The 19,880-nt window shown below is 37.9% G+C and overlaps 1 protein-coding gene across 3 annotated transcripts; it reads right to left on the minus strand.

Annotated features, from left to right (window-relative positions):
* Positions 1-8,218: 8,218 nt before the first annotated feature.
* On the minus strand, positions 8,219-17,695 carry RNF6 (ring finger protein 6). Of its 3 annotated transcripts, none has more exons than XM_045844851.1 (4): positions 17,320-17,695; positions 14,274-14,484; positions 12,830-12,925; positions 8,219-10,125 (listed from the first exon to the last, which is right to left on the minus strand). In XM_045844851.1, the coding sequence occupies exons 2-4, from the start codon at positions 14,464-14,466 to the stop codon at positions 8,369-8,371; spliced, it is 2,046 nt and encodes a 681-aa protein (XP_045700807.1). In that variant the 5' UTR covers positions 14,467-14,484; positions 17,320-17,695; the 3' UTR covers positions 8,219-8,368. The 3 variants fall into 3 exon arrangements, with proteins under 3 accessions (XP_045700807.1, XP_045700806.1, XP_045700808.1); XM_045844850.1 differs by lacking the exon at positions 17,320-17,695 and adding an exon at positions 16,882-17,053; XM_045844852.1 differs by lacking the exon at positions 17,320-17,695 and adding an exon at positions 16,919-17,013.
* Between the last annotated feature and the right edge of the window lie 2,185 nt (positions 17,696-19,880).

Here is a 19,880-nt window from a genome sequence, read left to right on the forward strand (position 1 = left end):
GAATACAATTAATGGTGAAACATACTCAGAATTAAGCTATGATAGGGTTGACCTGCTCTTCTAAGACCAGCAGAAACCACTAAGGTCCTCTGTCACTTGGCTGTGTGGTTCTCCCAGTCAGAACAGCCAGCCTGTCAGCCTGCTCTTGGGCTGGAGAACCCCTTTCCCCTCACTGGTGGTTGGGTGGGAGTCAGAGAGAATAGATGGAAGCAATGAGAGGCAAGAAAAGCACAGCACACACAACATTTGCCACCATGTGCCATGGGGGGCAGCCTGAGGCAGAGGTTTGGTGGGTGTGGACACTGCAGTAAGTACTCACAATGTCTGCGACAGGCCGGGAGGAAGGGCAACTTGAAATTTGAGAAAGCCAGTCTTCAGAAGAGACAAGTTTTTAAGAATATTTTTCCAATTTCATTTCTTTTTTTTTTTTTTTGCGGGGGGGCGGTAACTTTCAGGGGTATTGGGAGTTTTTTTGCTTTTCATTGCACTTAAATAGTGTTCAGAAACATTGTGTGTAATGTAAATTTTTCTGTGTTGGCCTGGGAGCCTTTTCCTGCTCACCTCAAACCACAATCACAAACCACAATAATTATGGTATTCTTTCTATGGTAAATGTATTCTGATCTTTTAAAAAATCTTACAAACAAGCTTTTAATGTATAAGCTATTTGTAAGCCAGTGTCTACATATATACTGAACTTCTATGAATTTGCTTATTAGATATATAGAATGACCTACTACATACCAGGCATCATGCTAGGTGCTGAGGATAACTTTAAGAAGCTCACAGTTCTGTGGAGAACACAGTGTACAGCTGAAGTGCATAAATGGAGAGATGAGCAGGGCCACATTTGACCTTCATGGGTTCTTGGCACTTTTGTCTTGCTAGGCCCCTTTCTCCATAACTATATATAGATTATCTTCTACAATCATGTTGGTGGTATAAATAGAAACATAATATAGGTGGATTATGTAGATTATACAGGGTCTGGCAGAAGTAAGGCCTATTTGAATGTGGTTGGTAGTGTAATAATGCACATGTAATAATTTATCATTTTAATTTGAACATTTCACCTAAATGTTACATGGTGTGCTTGAGTGTGATATTGTTATGTTACAGAATGTCATGCTTATGATTTTGTAATAAAAAGAGTTCATAATAGGCCCTGGCTGGCATAGCTCAGTGGATTGAGAGCAGGATGTGAACTAAAGCATCGCAGGTTCAATTCCCAGTCAGGGCACATGCCTGGGTTGCAGGCCACGGCCCCCAGCAACCACACATTGATGTTTCTCTCTCTCTCTCTTTCTTCCTCCATTCCCTCTCTAAAAATAAATAAATAAAATCTTTAAAAGATACTTTTAAAAAGAGTTCATAATAAAAAAGGCGTTATTTGTGCCAGACCCTTTATATATATATATATATAGAGAGAGAGAGAGAGAGAGAGAGAGAGAATATATATATTCTCACACACCCACGTGTGTATATATATACACACACACACACACACACACACACACACACACATGTCTGTCTCTCACTTTCTCTCTGCTATTGCTGACTTTAAAACAAATGAAATTTATCACAGGTCCTAGGCATCATGTCTGCCATGATTAATGGAGAAGTCAGCCCTGGAGATGAGGACAAGGTGAGGATTTGCAGAAATGACATTTGAGGTGAGACAGGATTAACTAGGATAAAATGGAATTAACCAGAAAGTCAAGAGGAGAAAGGACATCATGGGAAAAAAGAACAGTGTGGCAAAACCTTAGAAGTGTGAAGGCAACGTGATAGATCCCCAAGAGGAACCCTAAATTGTAGGAAATGAGGTTGGAAAAGGTGGGCCAAAATATGAAGAATCTTTCATGTTATTCTAAAAACAGCGAGAAAGTAATGGGGGCAGCTTGGGAATTAGATGTCCAAATGTGCTTTGTGGAAAGATTGCAGTGGAGTGATTGGAAGGAGGATGTGAGACCACCTGAAAGACAACCCTAAGCATCTCTGTGAGAAAGGATGATAACCTGCCCTAGAAGAATAAAAATGATGAGGATTCCCAAGGACACAGGTTGGTTAAAAGGATATGAGGAAAGAGGCAGAAGTCTGGATCCTAATTTGTTCCCCTCTAAGCCCTTTAAGTACTGCTTGACTATCAATCAAACAGACCAAATCGAACCAATCAACCAACTCAGCTATCAGAAATGGTCACTGTCTGTAGTATTTTTCCTGATCATTCTGCTGTTGGTCTGATTGGACTAATCTGGACTCATTCAAATCCCTGCTGTTTTGACACTCTATTTAAACCCAGTTCTCTACCTCTGAGGCGGATCAGTGTATTGGTCATTTTATACTTGACCTTTGACTCTTTGTACTTCTGCTGTTCCTTCTGACCCCTTGGACTGACCCATCCTAGCCAAGTCTATTCCACCTGACCTCCACATAGGGGAAGGGGATCAGAATTTTCTGCCTTGGTAGAACTGGTGAATGGCAGAGATATCGACTGAGCTCAGGAGAAGAGAGTGAAGAACAGATTGGGGGAAACTGAATACTTCAGCTCTGGATATATTCAACTCTGAGGTTCCAAAGGGACGGGCTAGTAGACCTCAACCAAGGCAATCTCAACTGTGGTCCTAGCATTTGGGATAATGTTCTGAACTGGAGCTGGAAATGTATGTGCAAAAAAGAACTAACATAACAGACCTCAGACTATCCTCAGAAAGACCTGCATGTCAGTCAGGTTGACTGTTGGCTGGCATCTAGGAACTTGATTGAGGAGTGTTTCCACCATTCCCTAAGTGATAAGGGTGGCCTGCTGTGCCTAGAATAGTTGTGTAAATAATATGGTTAATGCTGAATACCTGCTTTCCTCTGGGAGTCTGGAACCTAGGTATGTGCTAGGCAGAAGGTGCCTATGTGACTAGGCACTAAGTCTGTAATGAGCTTCCCCAGTAGACAACATTGGTCTCATTCCATCACACTTGATGCTGGAAGAATTAAGCGTGTACCCTGTGACTCTCCTGGGACAGAACTCTTAGAAGCTTGCCTGGCTTCCCCCAGACTTCATCTGCTGTGCCTTTTCTCTCATAGATTGTGCTTTGCCTCCTTTCCCTGTGATAAATCTTAGCTTGGGCACAACTATATGCTGAGTCCTGTGAGTCTTAGCCAATCCACTACCCTGAGGATGATTTTGGGGAACTGTGACACCAGGAGCTACCTGGAACACCTGGTAGTTCGGTGCTGGGAATAAAAATGTAAAAGAACCCGTCCCAATCTAAATGGTTGCAGTGGACTGGTCATGTGACCTGACCCTGATTGGTCATTCTGCTTCATCCTGCAGACACACATGAGGATGCCTCTTTCCTATTGTAAGGCACACTTGTCTGAAATGTAGCAAAGGGACAAGGGTGACACTCAAGGGATGACCCCAAAGATTCTCGGCTATGCCAGAAGCAAAATCTATTTAGCTAAGAATGAGAACAATGGAAAAATCCTTCTAACAAAGTGCTAAAAAAAACAAACCTAAAGGTATTGTAAGGGACATGATTATTCTTTATATCAAATCAAGAATAATACTTTACAATATCTCTGAAAATGGATACAAGACCCCAAATGAAATTAAGAGGCTAAGTTTTCAGAAGTTGTATTGTCAAAAAAAGCCCACTAACCTGCTATACAGAGACCTATGACTATCCCTGAACCAAGCATTCACATCGAAGTGCTAAGGTCACAAGTATCCCCTCAGACCTTCCCACTTCCACCCCTGTCCTTACCCACCACCACCACCACCAACTGGGGAATCTTCCCTCAGTGCCTTTCTGAAGGTGGCCCTAACTTAGGATCTGGACCAGAAAAATTGTTTGGCCAAACAACTTACTCTACATCCAGATAAGTGAGTCAACAAAGAGATGCTTATGAGACTCACTATTCCTATCATTCATCCTACTAAGCTTACTCAGCAAGATGTGATATATATATTTTGTACCAGTAATCAATGTCATTGATGACACTTCTTTCCCCCTTTTTAGTTTGATCTTTATCCTACTTTACCTTATCTGGTAGATAGAAGCTACATTTATCATTTATCCTATAAACAGGATGGTGAGGAGTCACGATTCAATCTGATGAAATCCAAGCTAATGAAGGAATAGACACTATCCAGAAAACCTAAACTCAAAAGAGTGACTTTATCATTTCACTTCACAATACAGAAACTATAAGTAAATTTAGATCATCTCCCATGGGGAGAACATGAAAATGTTTGGAATTGTTCCAAAGACAGTTGGATCATGATTAAACAGGAGCATTTTTGCAATTAAAGGTGTGAGGAGGGGTGCGTGTGTACTAGGACACCAGGTGGTAACTCCATCTTCAAACAAGACACTAAGCCCTGGCTGGAGTAGCACAGTGGATTGAGCATGGACTGTGAACCAAAGCATCGCAGGTTCGATTCCCAGTCATAGCACATGCCGGGGTTGCAGGCCACGGCCCCCAGCAACCTCACATTGATGTTTCTCTCTCTCTCTCTCCCTCCCTTCCCTCTCTAAAAAAATAAATAAATAAAATCTTTGAAAAAACAAGACACTAATACAGTAGAGGAAAAATACATCTAAAAGTGTTTTATTTTCCAGGAAAAAAAATGTGTTTAGAAAACAAAGAAAAAATATGGGGGCCAACTCAGAGTCTTCAGAGATTTAATGCTTGAAATAAAACAAACAAACAAAAAACTTGCTGAAAGTAATTATGGATCCCCAGTTATCATAGTGCAAATATATCCAGGACCTAATACACTCATCACCCCTGAAAAGATCTCACAATCTGTCTCTGAAGATTGAAGAGATGATCACCACTGACACTCATGTGCTTTGGAACATAGAACATTGGCCTCCTCTATGAGTAGATGGGTCTGGCTTCCTAGGATATCATCTCCTTTATCTATGTTAACAAATATCCCAGCTCTCTCATTTCCAATGTTACACAGAGTGACGGAGAGATCCCAAATGAGCCTGCTCCCAATGCCAAGGGAACAGTAACTACCCCATTTACATAGAATGCTATTTCTACACAATTCTTCCTCTGGCCAGAGATTATTCAAATGGAGAGGTACAGAAGATTAGAAGTTCATTATAATTTCTTGTCTGGGAATAGGATTCATGAAAATGCCCCGGAGTCAGCTTATTAACCCTGGTCCTTAAGACAGCATCATCAGATCCCTCACTCATCTCTTTTCTGGATTCCTCCTTATAAAACAGTTTGTTCTACATCTTTTAGGAACAGTCCTCCTCTCTTCATGATACAGAGAGAGTGTATTTGCATTTGGAAATTAGGGCAATCACAAAGACATGATGTAATAGAGTTATAAAATTAAAAAAAATAACTTTAGGAAGGAGTAAATTAGACTGAAAACTTCCCAAGGCACCCTGCTTCTCCAGAATGCAGCACAGTGGGAGGAGCACAGGCGTGGGAAGCAAATGGTCCTGTGACTGACTCTAAACTCTGCCACTGACTGTGTTGAGTAGCAATAATACTTCAAGGAGATCTTGGGGAAGTTTAAATTATGAATTCATATTAAACATTGAAAATAACCTCCTAAGAATAAATAAAAGTTAATCAAGTATGGGTCATAAGAATGCTAGTTGAAACTATAAAATCTAGGAAACAGGGTGAAAGGGTAAAATACACGGGAAAACAATTAGAAAGATGACAGTTTAGAAGTAGACATTTGTAAAACAGCCACAATATAAAGGAAAGTTATAAGCCCATGACATGGAACATAATATTCAAACGAAAAATATTAAACTGCAGTATTTGTTCCTTTCCATGTTGGAACCACAAATGGTATAATCATCCTCAATAGAAGCTATAAATAGATAATGATGAGCCTTTGTATTGTCATCAGCCATGTTTACTGAGAAATCAAAATATTAAAGAAAACACTTCTTTGTTCCCAACTAGGGTACCAATTTACAAAATCTATTAAGCTATCCTGCTGCTTTCAGGAAATTTTCCATATAGTCCATGTCTACTTCTATTTCAAATGTCTATTTGAGATCTTGTCACATGCTTGTCCTACTATGTTTTACAAAGAACTGAGTCAAATAAAGAATCAATATGCTTTTATTTTTTTTTCTATCCCTACTTTTTTCATCTCCCCCTTTCTTTGTTGTCCTAACTGATCAAGTCAGGGGAGGTCGAACTTCCTGAGGAATATTCCATATGAGCAATAAATGCAAGTCTCTTGGCAAATGGTAACACTGAAATGAGTGAGATATATGAATAAGGTTATGTTTAAAATACATATCTAAACTGACATAACTTTGACCCTCCTTCACTCAGGTGATTCTCCATCTGTGAATAAATGGCTCTCCCACCTCTTCATATTGAACTAGAAACCAAATGTCTTTTCTTGTCCAACATTTTTACACGCTTTTCACTTTGCAGTTTTATTGCCATCGCTTTAGGTTAATTAGCAATTGATGATGACAATAATGATTATCTGATAATAATTATCACAATAGTTCTTTTATTGTTTTTTTTGGCTTCCCATCTCTCTCTAGTTCATCGTGTTCTGAACACACTCATCTTCCTGAAACATGAAAAATAATCTTACCATTCACCACAAAAATTCATCGAGACATCTAAATTCTGTAAGGTAAAGGAAAAATTCCTTAGTCTGGTATTCAAAGCTTTCAAATCAAACTCCCCAGTCCTACATCCCATAACTTACCTACATAAATCATTTACTCCAAAGAAAGTCGTGACCTTTATTAAAGCCTTTCACTCCAGGTATTAAATGTACTCCCCAATAATTCCTATGCAGACACATTACCTTTTGAATTTAATACATGGTGAGCAAAAGTAGGTTTACAGTTATTAAAAATAAATAATAAAATAATAAATAAGTAATATAAGAATAAACCGTTTCATGTATTCACAACTGTAGACCTATTTTTGCCCACCTGTATACTCACTAATAATAACAAGAAACTAAATCTTGAGATGTATCAAAATCTCACAGAATCTGGCCTTCAGGTACATATTCTCATGATTTTACCCAAGCAGGATCACTACTGGAACACAATGTCATAAAAGTCAGAACAGTAATCCATCTTGTCAATTGATTTTTGATTCCTAAAAGCAAATATGTCCTTCCCATGATGATACAGACTTTGTCTTTTAGGCCTCTGCTGAATTCTCAACACCTGCCACATTCCCTGGCACCTAGTACATACAAAATGAATGTTTTTTAAGTGAATGAACCACAGTGGAACAACAGAACAGATCACACACAGCTTTGTTTTAAAATTTATTGGTAGAAATAGATCTTTAATGCATACTTTGTGTATATATAAATTCTACATTCTTTTAAGGGTGTTTTGTTTTGTTTTATTTGGAGTTTGGGGGCCTCCAAATGAATTTAACATATTATCTATGCATTTGATTCTTTACAGATGTTTCTTAGACTCCAAAATGAAATCTGAGAATCCATGCACATTGTGTACCTTACTGACTTTAATTCAAAGAATTGTCTGCACTTTCAAAAAAAGTCACAAAAAGGCTGAATTCAAGTTAAATAACCTATATGTTCTAAAATGTTCATGCCCCATTTCTGAATAAAGAAATACTTCTTCAGCATTATATATTGCTTGCTGTCTAATAAGTCAGATTGTCAGAGATGCTTCATTAAATTATCTATTTTTAAATATCTTAATCCACTCCCTCCTAGAGATGATCTTGTAAATATTAAACATTGTGCCATATGCAGTATTAGCTGAAAAGCATAAATAAAAACCAAATGGATAGTTTGTAGAGTGAATATTTTAACCTTAAAATTATAGAGCTATATATACACATACGGTATACTCTATATAAATTTAACATTTCAAGTAACTTAAATGCATTTAGCAAACATTTGGCCAAATACTCTTTTCATGAAAAGATATTGACCTTAGAATAAAAAGGTCATGAAAAGCTTATTTAGACACCAATGTCTGGACATAGTACTAGGCCTATGGAATTTGAAATTCCAAGTAAAGTCTGTTGTACTAGTAAGAAAAACAAGATTGGTTTTTAGCCTACTGAACTGTGCAGCACATACAGAAGTGCTTAGCATGACAAAATTTACCAAAATAAAAACATTTTAAAGGTTATTTGGTTCTAGAAATATTAAGTATTCTGTACTTTTGAATAATTTAGCATTTGCCTTTTAAATTTTATATACATGTTTTTTAAACAAGTTTAAAAAGCACACAAAAATACTTTAAACTATAATAATCTGTTATTTTTCATCCTGGTTAGCTCATCACAAATAACTCAACAAAAGAATGTTTGAATACTCAGCTCTACTAAAATTCAGCATTTGAATAGATCCATTACATCATCCATTGTGTGGTACACTAGACCCTAAGACAGGCTGCCGGCAGACAGGACAAGTGCAATTCTCTGAGAGCCATCGGTCAATACAATGGATGTGAAATTCGTGCATGCAAGGTAACTGCCTGAGCTTGTTTCCAGTTACATAGTCACTGATACACACACTGCAGATTTTACCTAGTTCATCGTCAATACTTTTAGGCTCATAATTCCGGGTAGAAAGATTATCGATCTGCTCTTTGGTTAAACCACATATGTGATCGTCACCATCACCTTCATGTAGTAAAAAGAAGTGAGCAAGGCGAAGAATAGGTAGTGCTCCAGTTTCCACCAAGTTATTTGAATTTCCTAACTGCCTACCGCTTCTGTCACTGTTTTGGGCATGGGGCTGGGTGGTCTCATTCTCATCACTCATTCCAGTGTTGTCTTCTTGGGCCTGCCTGGCCTGAGACGAACCTTCATGGTGCTGGCTGCTGTCATTCACTGGACCCGGGTTACTTAGTTCTGAGTGTATCTCTGGTAAATGCTGACCATTTCTCTGAATCTCTGACTCAGATTCGGCCTCCATTACAGAACTCAGTTCTCCAAATCCAGTCATGATCTGTCTTAAAATTGACTGAAGAGCCACTGAGGATGGTTCAACAAGTTCATTCTCAGATATTCTCCGAACAGGAACTGTTATGGTACTAACATAGGTTCGAATACCTGACTGCTCTAAACGAGAAATAGTTCGTTGAAAGCCTCTGCTATTGTTTTCGACGGTGACTGTATTTTCTGTGAGCCCTACTCTAGATCGAGTTCTGTTTGCAATACTATCCTGATCTCTGTTCTCTCCAGGATGAATCCTTCTCACTTGAAGGTCCAGTGTGATTGTTGGATGCCGTGCAGCAGTTGAGGATCTGCTAGACTCTTCTCCTTCTTCTACTGTTATTCTTGACACAAGCCTTGAGTTAGAGAATGGGGTATATCCTCTACCTCTTCGTGCTCTATCTTGTTCTAAAAAGACACGAGTTATACCTCTCCTCCTAACAGCACTTCTAATGGTTTGCTGTACAGGTCTATCTTCCCTCTGTGAGTTGTGATAAACAGTGCCCCTTTGTCTTTGAATTGGTGAACGGCTTCGACTATTCAAAGTAGACTGTAATCTTATTGGCTCTAATCCTTGGTTTGTATTCCTCGCTGTAACATTACCTCTAGCTCCATTTTCCCACACATGTGCTGCTCCAAATCGTTGGCCCTCCCTTTGCCTGAGTTCACTACCACCTGACTGGTTTGTATGACTACTGAAATTAGCATGTGGAACCCTAGTTCTAGGAATGCCAACTGCTCCCCTGGTTCCATTTCTTAATCTTCCTGATGTTGAGAAAGATCCTTCTACTGAATTCTGCCCCCTGGAGCCAAGTCTAGCTCCTAGAATGTTGGAACTACCACCACTGAAATTCACTGAGGTTTGGCTTCTTGTTCGCCTAGCCACAGGACTCATTGATCTTTGCTGTCTATTTGTGGTATGATCACTGCTAATATCTGAAAGGGGAATGCCTGCATAATCTTCATCATGAGTTTCAAATCCTCTGTTCTCATGATTGATGTGGATTTCCATACTAAACCGAAAGTCTCCACTATTAGGGTTTGTTCGACTCACAACTCTCCAAGTTTGGTTCCCATTTTGTCCACTTCGAATTGCATGGCCTGTACGACGAAAGGTATTCAGCCATTCTAGCAGAGCATCTTCATTTGAACTTTCTCTAGGGACTTCTGAGTCTGGGAAGCAAACCAAATCAACTTAAGACCAATTTTCAAAATCTGTCCTTAGATTTTTATTGAAAGCTTGCATGAAAAAGTTTTTATTAAATTAAATTACATTTAAGAACATCTGTGCACTTTAATAAGTGCAAATGGCAAAAAAAAAACCCAACTTTTTCAAAGAAAGGTGTATATTATAAGCATATTATAATACATACCTATGTATTATACAAATTTACTATTTATGCAAAACTGTGAAAAAAATCCACACACCTGCTTTCTATATGCCTATTACTGGCAAAATATTAAGGCAAATAAGAAATATTTCCCATACCAGAATTATACATTTAGATTGCTTTATTCATATGGCAATGTCAATAAAATACAGTGGCAAAATTTATATATAATTCATCTCAAATTTATGGAATCCTTCTAGTAAAGGTAACTCACTCAACATTTTTGCAAATAGGTATTTTTGTAACCTTGGGAATTTTATTCTATTTCTTGGGAACTGCCAAAAATTTACAGCTAAAGAAATGTGGCTTTCTGAAACATTGTTAGAACTACATTATCTGTATTTATGTAAAACTCAGAAACTTTAGGCAGGTAATTTAAGTTCTCTATAGCTGTATCCTTGTCTGTAAATTGGAGATAGTAGTATAAATTCATAGAGTTATGAGGATAAAATAAGCTATTGTATATAAAATGAATAGTACAATACTTGGCACACAGGAAAAACTCAATGGTAGCTATTATACATAATGTAATAAAATACATTTTCTTTTCCTTTAGAACATATGCTCCATGAAGACTAAGGTTTATTTGCATTAAATCCCCAGCCTCTACAACAGTATCTGGTACAAACCAGACTATTAATTAATATTGCTTAATGAATCAGTTCAGATAGATATAAATGTGTCCCTGAAACACTTTGACTCTGACTTTGCTGTTATGGTAAGCTTAAGTTTTCCAATTTTGCCAGTGGATTATACAAAGCAAAAAACTGAGCAAAAAGGAAAAGGACTGATATGGACAACAGTGTGGTGATTGCAGGGGGAGAGGAGGATATAAGAGAACTAAATGGTAATGAAAAAATACAACAAAAATATTTTAAAAATTAACAAAAACTGAATAAAAAGCATTCTAATTAACATTAACTATACAGACTTTAACCTTAAAGTTTGTTCTACTCAAAAACAACTATTAAATGAGGTTGCTTTCGTTTTATTTCATTAGCACAATCTCTCATAAAAAACTTTTTAAAGCGTTGACTCAAAGCTGTTAATCAGCCTCTGGTGTCATAAAATAAATAACAGCTTTAGCCATATTCTAAAGATATAAGCTATTTTACATGTGGTAAGTATATTTTCAATATGTTAGTACAATTTACATATCTAAACATAAAGTAAAAAAAGGATTAATACCCAATTTCCATTTTAATTTGGAAAAAGACCTGAGCCAGGTAAACATTAATCATTCTAAATGCAACTTCCTTCTTTAATTACAAGAATGTAGTGATAACAGTGTGTGTCCAAGAGTTCACTATTTATCTAACAAAATCTTTCCTACCCTTCTTCATTGTGAATGCAGAGAAATGGTCATGTGGACAGGCTGGCAGTTAGGTGTGGCCCTGTCACTAAGTCCTCATCAATGGAATGGGAGTGGAAGTGATATACCTCACTTTCAGGCTTGTGCCTGTATCCTTCATGCCAGCTGGAACCTAAATATGTTTGTGACTTAGCTCCATCAGACAAATATACCCTAGCACAGTTGGGTCGAATAAAACTTTGTGGCACAGTGGAGATGTCCTATATCTACCCTGTCCAATGCAGAAGCCACTAGCCATGTGACTGTTAAGCATTTGAATATGGCTAACATGACTGAGGCACTGTATTTTTTTATTTTATTTCACTTGAATTTAAATAGTCACATGTGAATGGCACAGTTGTAGAAACTCTGCCAGCTAGATGGGTCCCAGGAGGCTTTATGGAGCAAAATTTGCCTGTCTCCCCTGGCCTGTTAACATGAAGGGAAGATAGAAGTTTAGAAGTTTATTTAACATAGAAGTTCTATCTTATTGAGCCATTGTATTATTTGGTTATTAATAGTCTTTGCCATAACTAGTATAATGTTCTTAATATTGTATGTGAAACTACTAGTAATAAATACCTCTGGGGATGGAAGTGGAACTAGGAAAAGGAACATTAAGGTGGCTTCACTTTTAACTTTATATGCTTTTTATTCAGTTTGAATTCTTTTTACAAACACTTTGTTTTTTTATCAGAACTTCTTGTATTACAACTTAGTGTTTTTTCAATAAAATGACAAAGCAAACACAAAAGCAAAACAAGCAAAACAGGTTTCCTGACTCAGTCTTCCTGTATTGTTCTGCATAAATTTTTAGAAGTGAGGTTTAGTTATATTACTTTAAAAAAGATATTGTATACATTCTAAGATGAAAAGGAACTATGGTAGTAAATAACCTAACTGTACACTTTTTCATATGCATGAGCTCCCTGAAGGCAATTGTGTTAGCCATCTCTGTATTCAGACCCTGTCCCATATTGCCGAATTATACTGCTTTGCATATAATACATAAATACTGAGTAGCACACCAAAACTGGAAAACACTAAAAGCAAACATATTGTACAAGAGCCAGTAAATTCATTTCTGCAATGGCTCTAATAAAACTTGTTCCTTATGGAAAGGAGTCCACAATACCTCTGGTATTTGTCCCATTTCTCAAGTCAGGCTGAGATGCTAATTGTTCCTTGACTCCATGTAACCGCTGTTGTAGTTCTTCTGATGTTATTTCTCCTAAAACAATGAAAAATTGCTCACTGAAATTAAGGACTTTAAGTTTTATTATAACTCATGAAGGATAAGACTAATCTTCAGCTGTAGAAGAAATTTTGTTGTGTTCATTCTGTAAATTAAAGACAGTTAAAATATTTAAATGATGCAAATATACATCATTTTGGTTGCTTCATTTATTAACATTTTATTTAAATTAAGATTTAATTTGAATAATTGATAAAGTGCTCTCAGTCAATACACTCAGGAACCCATAAGCTATAACTCCATTGATTTTTGTCAGAGTTAAGAAGAAATTAAGAAGGGAGTATTTCTAGAGAAAACTTCAAATCTTTATTTACTTGAATTTTACCTCAACAGTTCATTGGTATGGGTCATCAATATATAATATGTAAGTATGCACTATAGAAGTATATAATACACAAACATACAAGTTTCAATGAGTTCGTCTATAAAATAAATTTGTAACATACAGCACATTGGACTTTTTGGCAGCTATTAATTCAGCTAAATTAATTACATTACCTCAAATGTAACAACTGAGTTTTAAATACAATAGTCCCCTCTTATCTGTGGGAGACATACTCCAAGAACCCCAGTGGATGCCCGAAACTGTGAATAGTATCAAACCATATATACTGTTTTTTCCTATACATATACAGCTATGATAAAGCTTAATTTTTAAATTAGGCACAGTAAAAGATTAACGATGACAATAACACAAAACAATTATAATAATATACTGTAATTAAATGTATGTACATGACTTTGGGGCCATTATTAAGTAAAATAAGGGTTACTTAAAGACAAACACTACCACATACCACCACAGTTAATCTGATAACTGAAACTGCTATTGCGTGACTAATGGGTATGTAGTGTAAGTAATGTGATAGGATGGAGAAAAGGGATCATTCAAGTTCAGGGCAGGACAGCACAAGATTTCATCATGGTATTCAGAATTGCATGATGTTTATTAATGCCTTGGGTAACTGAAACCTCAGAAAGAGAAACCATGGATAAGATAAGCAGGGAGGTGGTGGGGGGAGAGCAAACACACAATTATCATAATTTTATTTGTAGAAATATTACTTAAGAGAAATAGGGCCATCTATGTAAATATTTGACACTATTACATACATTAACCTGTCTGTTAGTTTGGCATTTGTATAACAGTGCTCCATGTATAATATTCTTAACCTAGCTATAAAATACAAAATGCAGCATTTTTCTATTTTGTTATATTAAAAAGTTCTTAAATTCACAGAAACAGTACACCATATATTGAGAGATAGAAGAGAAGGAAAAAAAAACTATCCTTATTTTGTCTCCTCTTTTACCCATCTCTTACCAGGGGTGCCTAAAAGACTATGGTCTCTCATTAGCCGGTAATCTTCATCACTGAGTTCATTAATAAACTGATAATAAGCTTCTTCTCTGTGGAGACGCTCTTGCTGCCATCTTCTCTCATTTTCATGATGATCATGGTCTTGAAATGAGGTTTCTTCCCCATCATCATCTGATCTAGAGTTAGACTGATTCATACTGAGATTCCTGGCTTTCTGTTTAAACAACATATATATTGGGAGTAAAAGGGAGAAAACTGTACTTGAACAATGATTAAAAAAAACAACATATATACATATAATGCAAGGTGTTAGTCATGGACTATATATACATGGCTTCGTGTAATTAACTTTTATATATATTTTAATGTTTATATTTTTAAGATTTTTAATTTACTTTTTAGTGAGGGAGAAGGGAAGGAGAAAGAGAGGGAGAGAAACACTGATGTGAGAAACCCTGATCAGTTGCCTGTCACATGCCCCCCATTGGAGACCCATCCTACAACCCAGGTATGTGCCCTGACTAGGAATCTAACCTATGACCTTTTGGTTTGCAGGATGCCACCCAACCCACTGAGGGCAATATTTTTATTTGTAAATTTTGACTGAGGGACACCAGTCAGGGCAATATTTTTATTTATAAAATTTTGTTCCCAATCATGCGCCAAATCTTACAATGAGAACTTTTATATAAAATGTAAAATAGCTTCTGGGAGGTAGAATACATTGGACCTACTTCTTTGCCTAAAGCCTTCATTTAAGTCAAACTGGATTTGGTTTCACCACACATTTCTCATACCTGAATGGCAAAGTGATTATCTCGTTTTGTACTCTTTGACTGTCCAGTACAGTTGGTCTGAAAGCCCTCGTTAATGTTTCAAATATACGGGTACTTCATGTTAGCGTACAAATTCTAAGCTTGAATCACACACTGTCTTTATTTAATAAAAAATGGCTATTGGGAGGTTATTGTTTACATTTATTTTCAGCAAGGATATTCTTCCCAAAATAAAGCTCATAAATGTAATATTATGTCCCCCCAACCCAAATGTACTTTGTCAAGGTAAAAATAATTTCACTTACTGAATAGACTTGACATTGATGTCTCCTTAAATCTAACAGGAAAAAAATACCTCATGCATGGCTCTGAGGTTTGTTAGAGTTCATCAGAGTACTTGGCATCTCAACATCTGAAACCTCATCCCTAAACCTGGAATTGTCAGTTTCAAAGGTCTCTCAGTGCCAGTGCAATGTCCTGACATTGTCTAAGCAAACACTGTTTGGGATTATACTTAAATGTCATCCCTGAGAAGCTTACTTTTAACCTATAAGGAAATCAAGGAAGGAAATTATGTTTCATAAATATTTTAGAATTTCTTTTTTTAATTTTCCTTTATTGATGAGTGAGAGAGAGAGAGAGAGAGAGAGAGAGAGAGAGAGAGAGAGAGATCAATTTGTTGTTCCCCTTATTTATGCATTCATTGCTTGATTCTTGTCTGTGCCCTGACCAGGGATGGAACTTGGCAACCTTGGCATATTGGGACAACGCTAACCAACTGAGTTGCCCTACCAGGGCTTCTTAAACACATCTATTTAAAAGGCCATTAAAGCAACTGTTCTCGGCTGGGAGTGCACATCAAACTCACTAGAAAAAAAATTTGAGAAATACAGGTGCCCAGATCTCATTCCCAGTCCTTGGTCAGAATTTTCCAGAGTAAGGCCAAGTCAGTCTTTACCAGCTAAATTGGGTGTTTCTGTGGATGATATAAACTATTCCTTAAACATTTCCAGTAAGTAATATAGCACATGACTTAATAGAAACTGGACAATCAAATGACTAGTTTGTCAGTGAAGCAACTGTTGCAACTCTGACTCAGTGCAAACTATTTTAAATATAAAGTGAAATGAGCCTGCAAGTCTAAACTATTGTATGAGTAAGCAACAATCCAATTTCATACATATTTTAACATTCAATTATAAATTCAAGGATTTTTTACAGTGATTATCATGTCATTTTTAAAGGAAAGATCTAGTAGTACTATTCAATCAAATGGAAATTAACATAGTACTAAAGCCTCAACACATTTCTATTTTCAGAATGATAGGACTAGATAACCATTAGTAAAGAGCATATTTGGTAGGTAAAGCAGTAATATGATTTTTTTATCAGACAATTAAAGAAATTGAATCCTATAATAAAGTCAGGCTACCCTAATAGTATTAAAAACTTAAGAGCTTCTTCTCGAAGGTATTTTTTTGTATAATTAACCACAATTAAATCAAAGTGGATACCTTATTTGCCTTTTAACATGCTTTTTAATATATGCAATGGTATCCATTCTTCAATGGCTTTTGTGCTTTTTTTGAGAGCTGCCCATCTGAAGCAATAAAAGGAAGTTAAATTACTCAATAAATTACTCAATTACTGAATAAATTACTCAATTTATTGAGTAGTTGGGGGACTACGCTAGAAGGCCGGTAGTCCCCCAACTATGCTAAAGTCAAAGCAAAATGCCCAGTGAATTTTGTTAAGATGGTCACCTAGAAAATTAGACTTCAAAACAGATTATGAACAGCTCCCTCAAGGCCATTTCTCTCACCACAGAAACTAACCCTTGCCTCCTACACAGGACGGCTCCCGGGATTATACCTCCTCTCTGAAAGGCCTTCCTTCCTACGGCGTTCCCATTCGGATGTGGCCAGGGTTAAGTGTCTCCTGTTTACTTCTAAATCTGTACTTTCTTGCCACCCCAGCCCTCCTCCAGCTACTGGTTCCTTTTCTGGCCGTTGCGACCGAGGCTCGCGCGGGTTACGGTCCCCACTACAATAAACAAACTGGGCTGGAACGGCCAGCCAACCTCTTCCCAACGCTTCCCTTAGCGACCTAGATTCCCGCAGAGAAGCAGGTGACAGGCGGTGCCTCTGAACCAATCACCAATGAAGAAAGCTCCCTCAGAGAAGTAGACCAATCGGAGAAGAGATGGCCCTCAAGGACCGCCCATTTTTCAACGTCCTCTAGAGGTGGAGCCCAGAGGGATCTCCGAAGCTCACCTTCCGTGGACCTGGGTTATCCTCCTGCAGGCCAGAGAAAAGTCTGTGGCAGGTGGCTGTCCTTTCAGGTCTCGGAGGCTGTGACAAGGAGGCGAGAGAGGCTTCCGCCGGAGGCCCGCTGCGACCTCTAATCTCTACTGAAGAAAGAGGCTGCGCCTTGGGATCGTTCAGCGGGAGGGAGGTTATGAAGGGGGAATGGCAAACCCCATTCCTTCTTCGCCACCGGTAGGTCGACGCGCTCGGTGGAGAGGAGAGGCTCCACCGCTGGCCCTGTGCTCGCGGGTGCTACTGAGAACTGCGTCGGGTGGAACCCGTGAGTCCCGCCTACCGCTTTCCGCCCTCCGCGCAGTGGTCTCCGCACTCGAGCCCAGGGCTGGGAATCACTGGACCTCCAGGAGTGCTGTGTACCCCGTGGTGCAGCACTCGCAGCAGCCGCTAGTCCCAGGGACACAGCCTGCTTTCCACTCTCGAGTATCGACACCGACTCTGCTTTTTGGTGCCGCTTGTTTGAGACCCGACAGTCTTGTACCTACCTATCTCAATGCCCAAGTATCCCGAAGTTAACCAGCCAGGCTCTTTCTCTTCTTGCTCATTGGGACCTGGAAATTACAAATCTGGAAAGGACAGCCGCCCGCTTATATTTGTTTCTTCACTTTCCCGCTAGGAAGGCACTTGGAAACCCCCCACATTCACACCTCTGGTGTTACTTCTGAGTTGAAACCGTTATCAAACTCACCATTAGTTAAGCCCTTGACTAGGACTTTGACCAGCCTGGTTATATAGATTGACTACATTCCTGACATCCTACCATCCAGAAGACTTCATCAGAATTAATCATTGCCCTGCTGTTATTCTACCCCCCTCCCCTCCCCCTCCCTCCCCCCTCCCCTCCCCTCCCCTCCCCTCCCTCCCCTCCCCCTTTCTTTTTCTTTCTCCTCCTCCCTCCCTCCCTCCCTCCCTCCTTCCCTCCCTCCCTTCCTTCCTTCCTTCCTTCCTTCCTTCCTTCCTTCCTTTCTTCCTTCTCTCTTTCTTTTCTTTTCTTTGCATGGAATGAAGAGGCACTCTATTCCCACTATTATCCTAAGTGCCTGGATAACAGATGTCTTTAGCACCCATGAACTACCAGTGTAGTAGCTGTAGATGGACAACTGAAAAAATCAGCATATTCTTATAGATACTAAAATGAAAATAAATACTGCAGTCTACAAGGCCCTTCAAGTATTTTTGTTGCATATTTCTACAGACTGATCTCTTCTTGGCATCAGGAACTACCAGAATTCCTAAGCAATGCCCATGTCCGGTTGTACCTAATTTTCACCCAGGAGTCAGCCCATATCTCATTTTCAAAGATTTTTTTATGACACTTCTGAAGTGACACCCTCACTCTACCTGCCAGTCAAAACTCCACACATAAAATTAGGAAGATGTCCCTTTGGGGGCTCCTATAGCTCCTTCCATATAACTCTATTTTAGCACATTCACTTACTTATGTACTGAGTGTCCTTATGTATTAGGTGCTAGTGATAACAGCAGAGAATAAGACAATAAAGTTCTTTGCCCTCCTTTTCAATGGAAACAGCCACTGAGAAAGTACTTACAGTGATTTTTTCTTAATTTATATCTCCCCATCTAAGAACTAACTCCTTTAGTTTGAACAAATAATTTTATTCATTCTTATAGTTCAAGAACTTAGCAAAGCACCTGGCACAACATCCTCCTCAGCCTACTGCATGGTTGAGTAGAGAAAAATGCAAAGTTTTTGCAAACAAGATAAATGCATATTCGTAAAATGACCATAGGAATTGTGAGTACAAGTCAGAGAAAACCACATGTAGGGTATCCAAGGAGAAATCATTTTATATATCTATACATGTTTTAAAGAGTATAATATTCCACCAAGTGCAAGTATGTTTTAAATATTAAACTGCAAAAAATATATATCCTAAGAGTCAAAAAATGAAAAATCCAATTAATTGATTTTACCAGAAGAAGCCACAGGCTTTTGTGAGTAGATAGGTAATATATGTAACTTGAATCCAACACCTCACTTCAGTTTTTGTAGCCCCCCAAAAAGTGACTAGAAAATAAGACTAGATGTGATAATTGAGACAAAGAGTTGAATTATTCCAGATATCTATCTTTCCAGGTCTCAGGACCTGCCCAAATCTCTGCTTTAACTGATCTCTGTTTACTGAAATGGTGCCTGGCCTTTTTTAGTGTGTGTGCATCTTTTAACTACAGGACTTTTTACATTTAAGAATTTAAAAATGTAAAAGAATTAAAACTATAACATTAAATGGATTCTGTGTGTAATTGGTATTTTGTGTACTTATAATGTTTAATTAATTTTTGGTATCTTAGAATGACAACCTCAATTAAAATTTTAAATGCAAAACTGAATAATTGATTTAGACTTCTTTTTTAATTGAATTTATTGAGGTGAATTGGTTAATAAAATTATAGAGGTTTCAGGCATACAATTCTATAATATAATCATTTACATATTGTATTGTATGTTCACCACCCAAAGTCAGGCCTTGTTTTCATCCCCATATATCCTG

The sequence above is a fragment of the Phyllostomus hastatus genome, unplaced genomic scaffold, assembly GCF_019186645.2.
Source record: "Phyllostomus hastatus isolate PE091 unplaced genomic scaffold, TTU_PhHast_1.1 phas_contig_41, whole genome shotgun sequence".
Taxonomy (NCBI): Eukaryota; Metazoa; Chordata; class Mammalia; order Chiroptera; family Phyllostomidae; genus Phyllostomus; species Phyllostomus hastatus.

What these genes read in the sequence shown, in the direction of transcription:
- RNF6 (XM_045844851.1), bottom strand. Translation starts at nt 14,466, where the DNA reads ATGAATCAGTCTAACTCTAGATCAGATGATGATGGGGAAGAAACCTCA. An exon ending in TAGTCTTTTAGGCACCCCTG is followed by an intron (nt 12,926 to 14,273) that starts GTAAGAGATGGG and finishes TCATTGTTTTAG; the next exon opens with GAGAAATAACATCAGAAGAA. An exon ending in AAATGGGACAAATACCAGAG is followed by an intron (nt 10,126 to 12,829) that starts GTATTGTGGACT and finishes TTTGCTTCCCAG; the next exon opens with ACTCAGAAGTCCCTAGAGAA.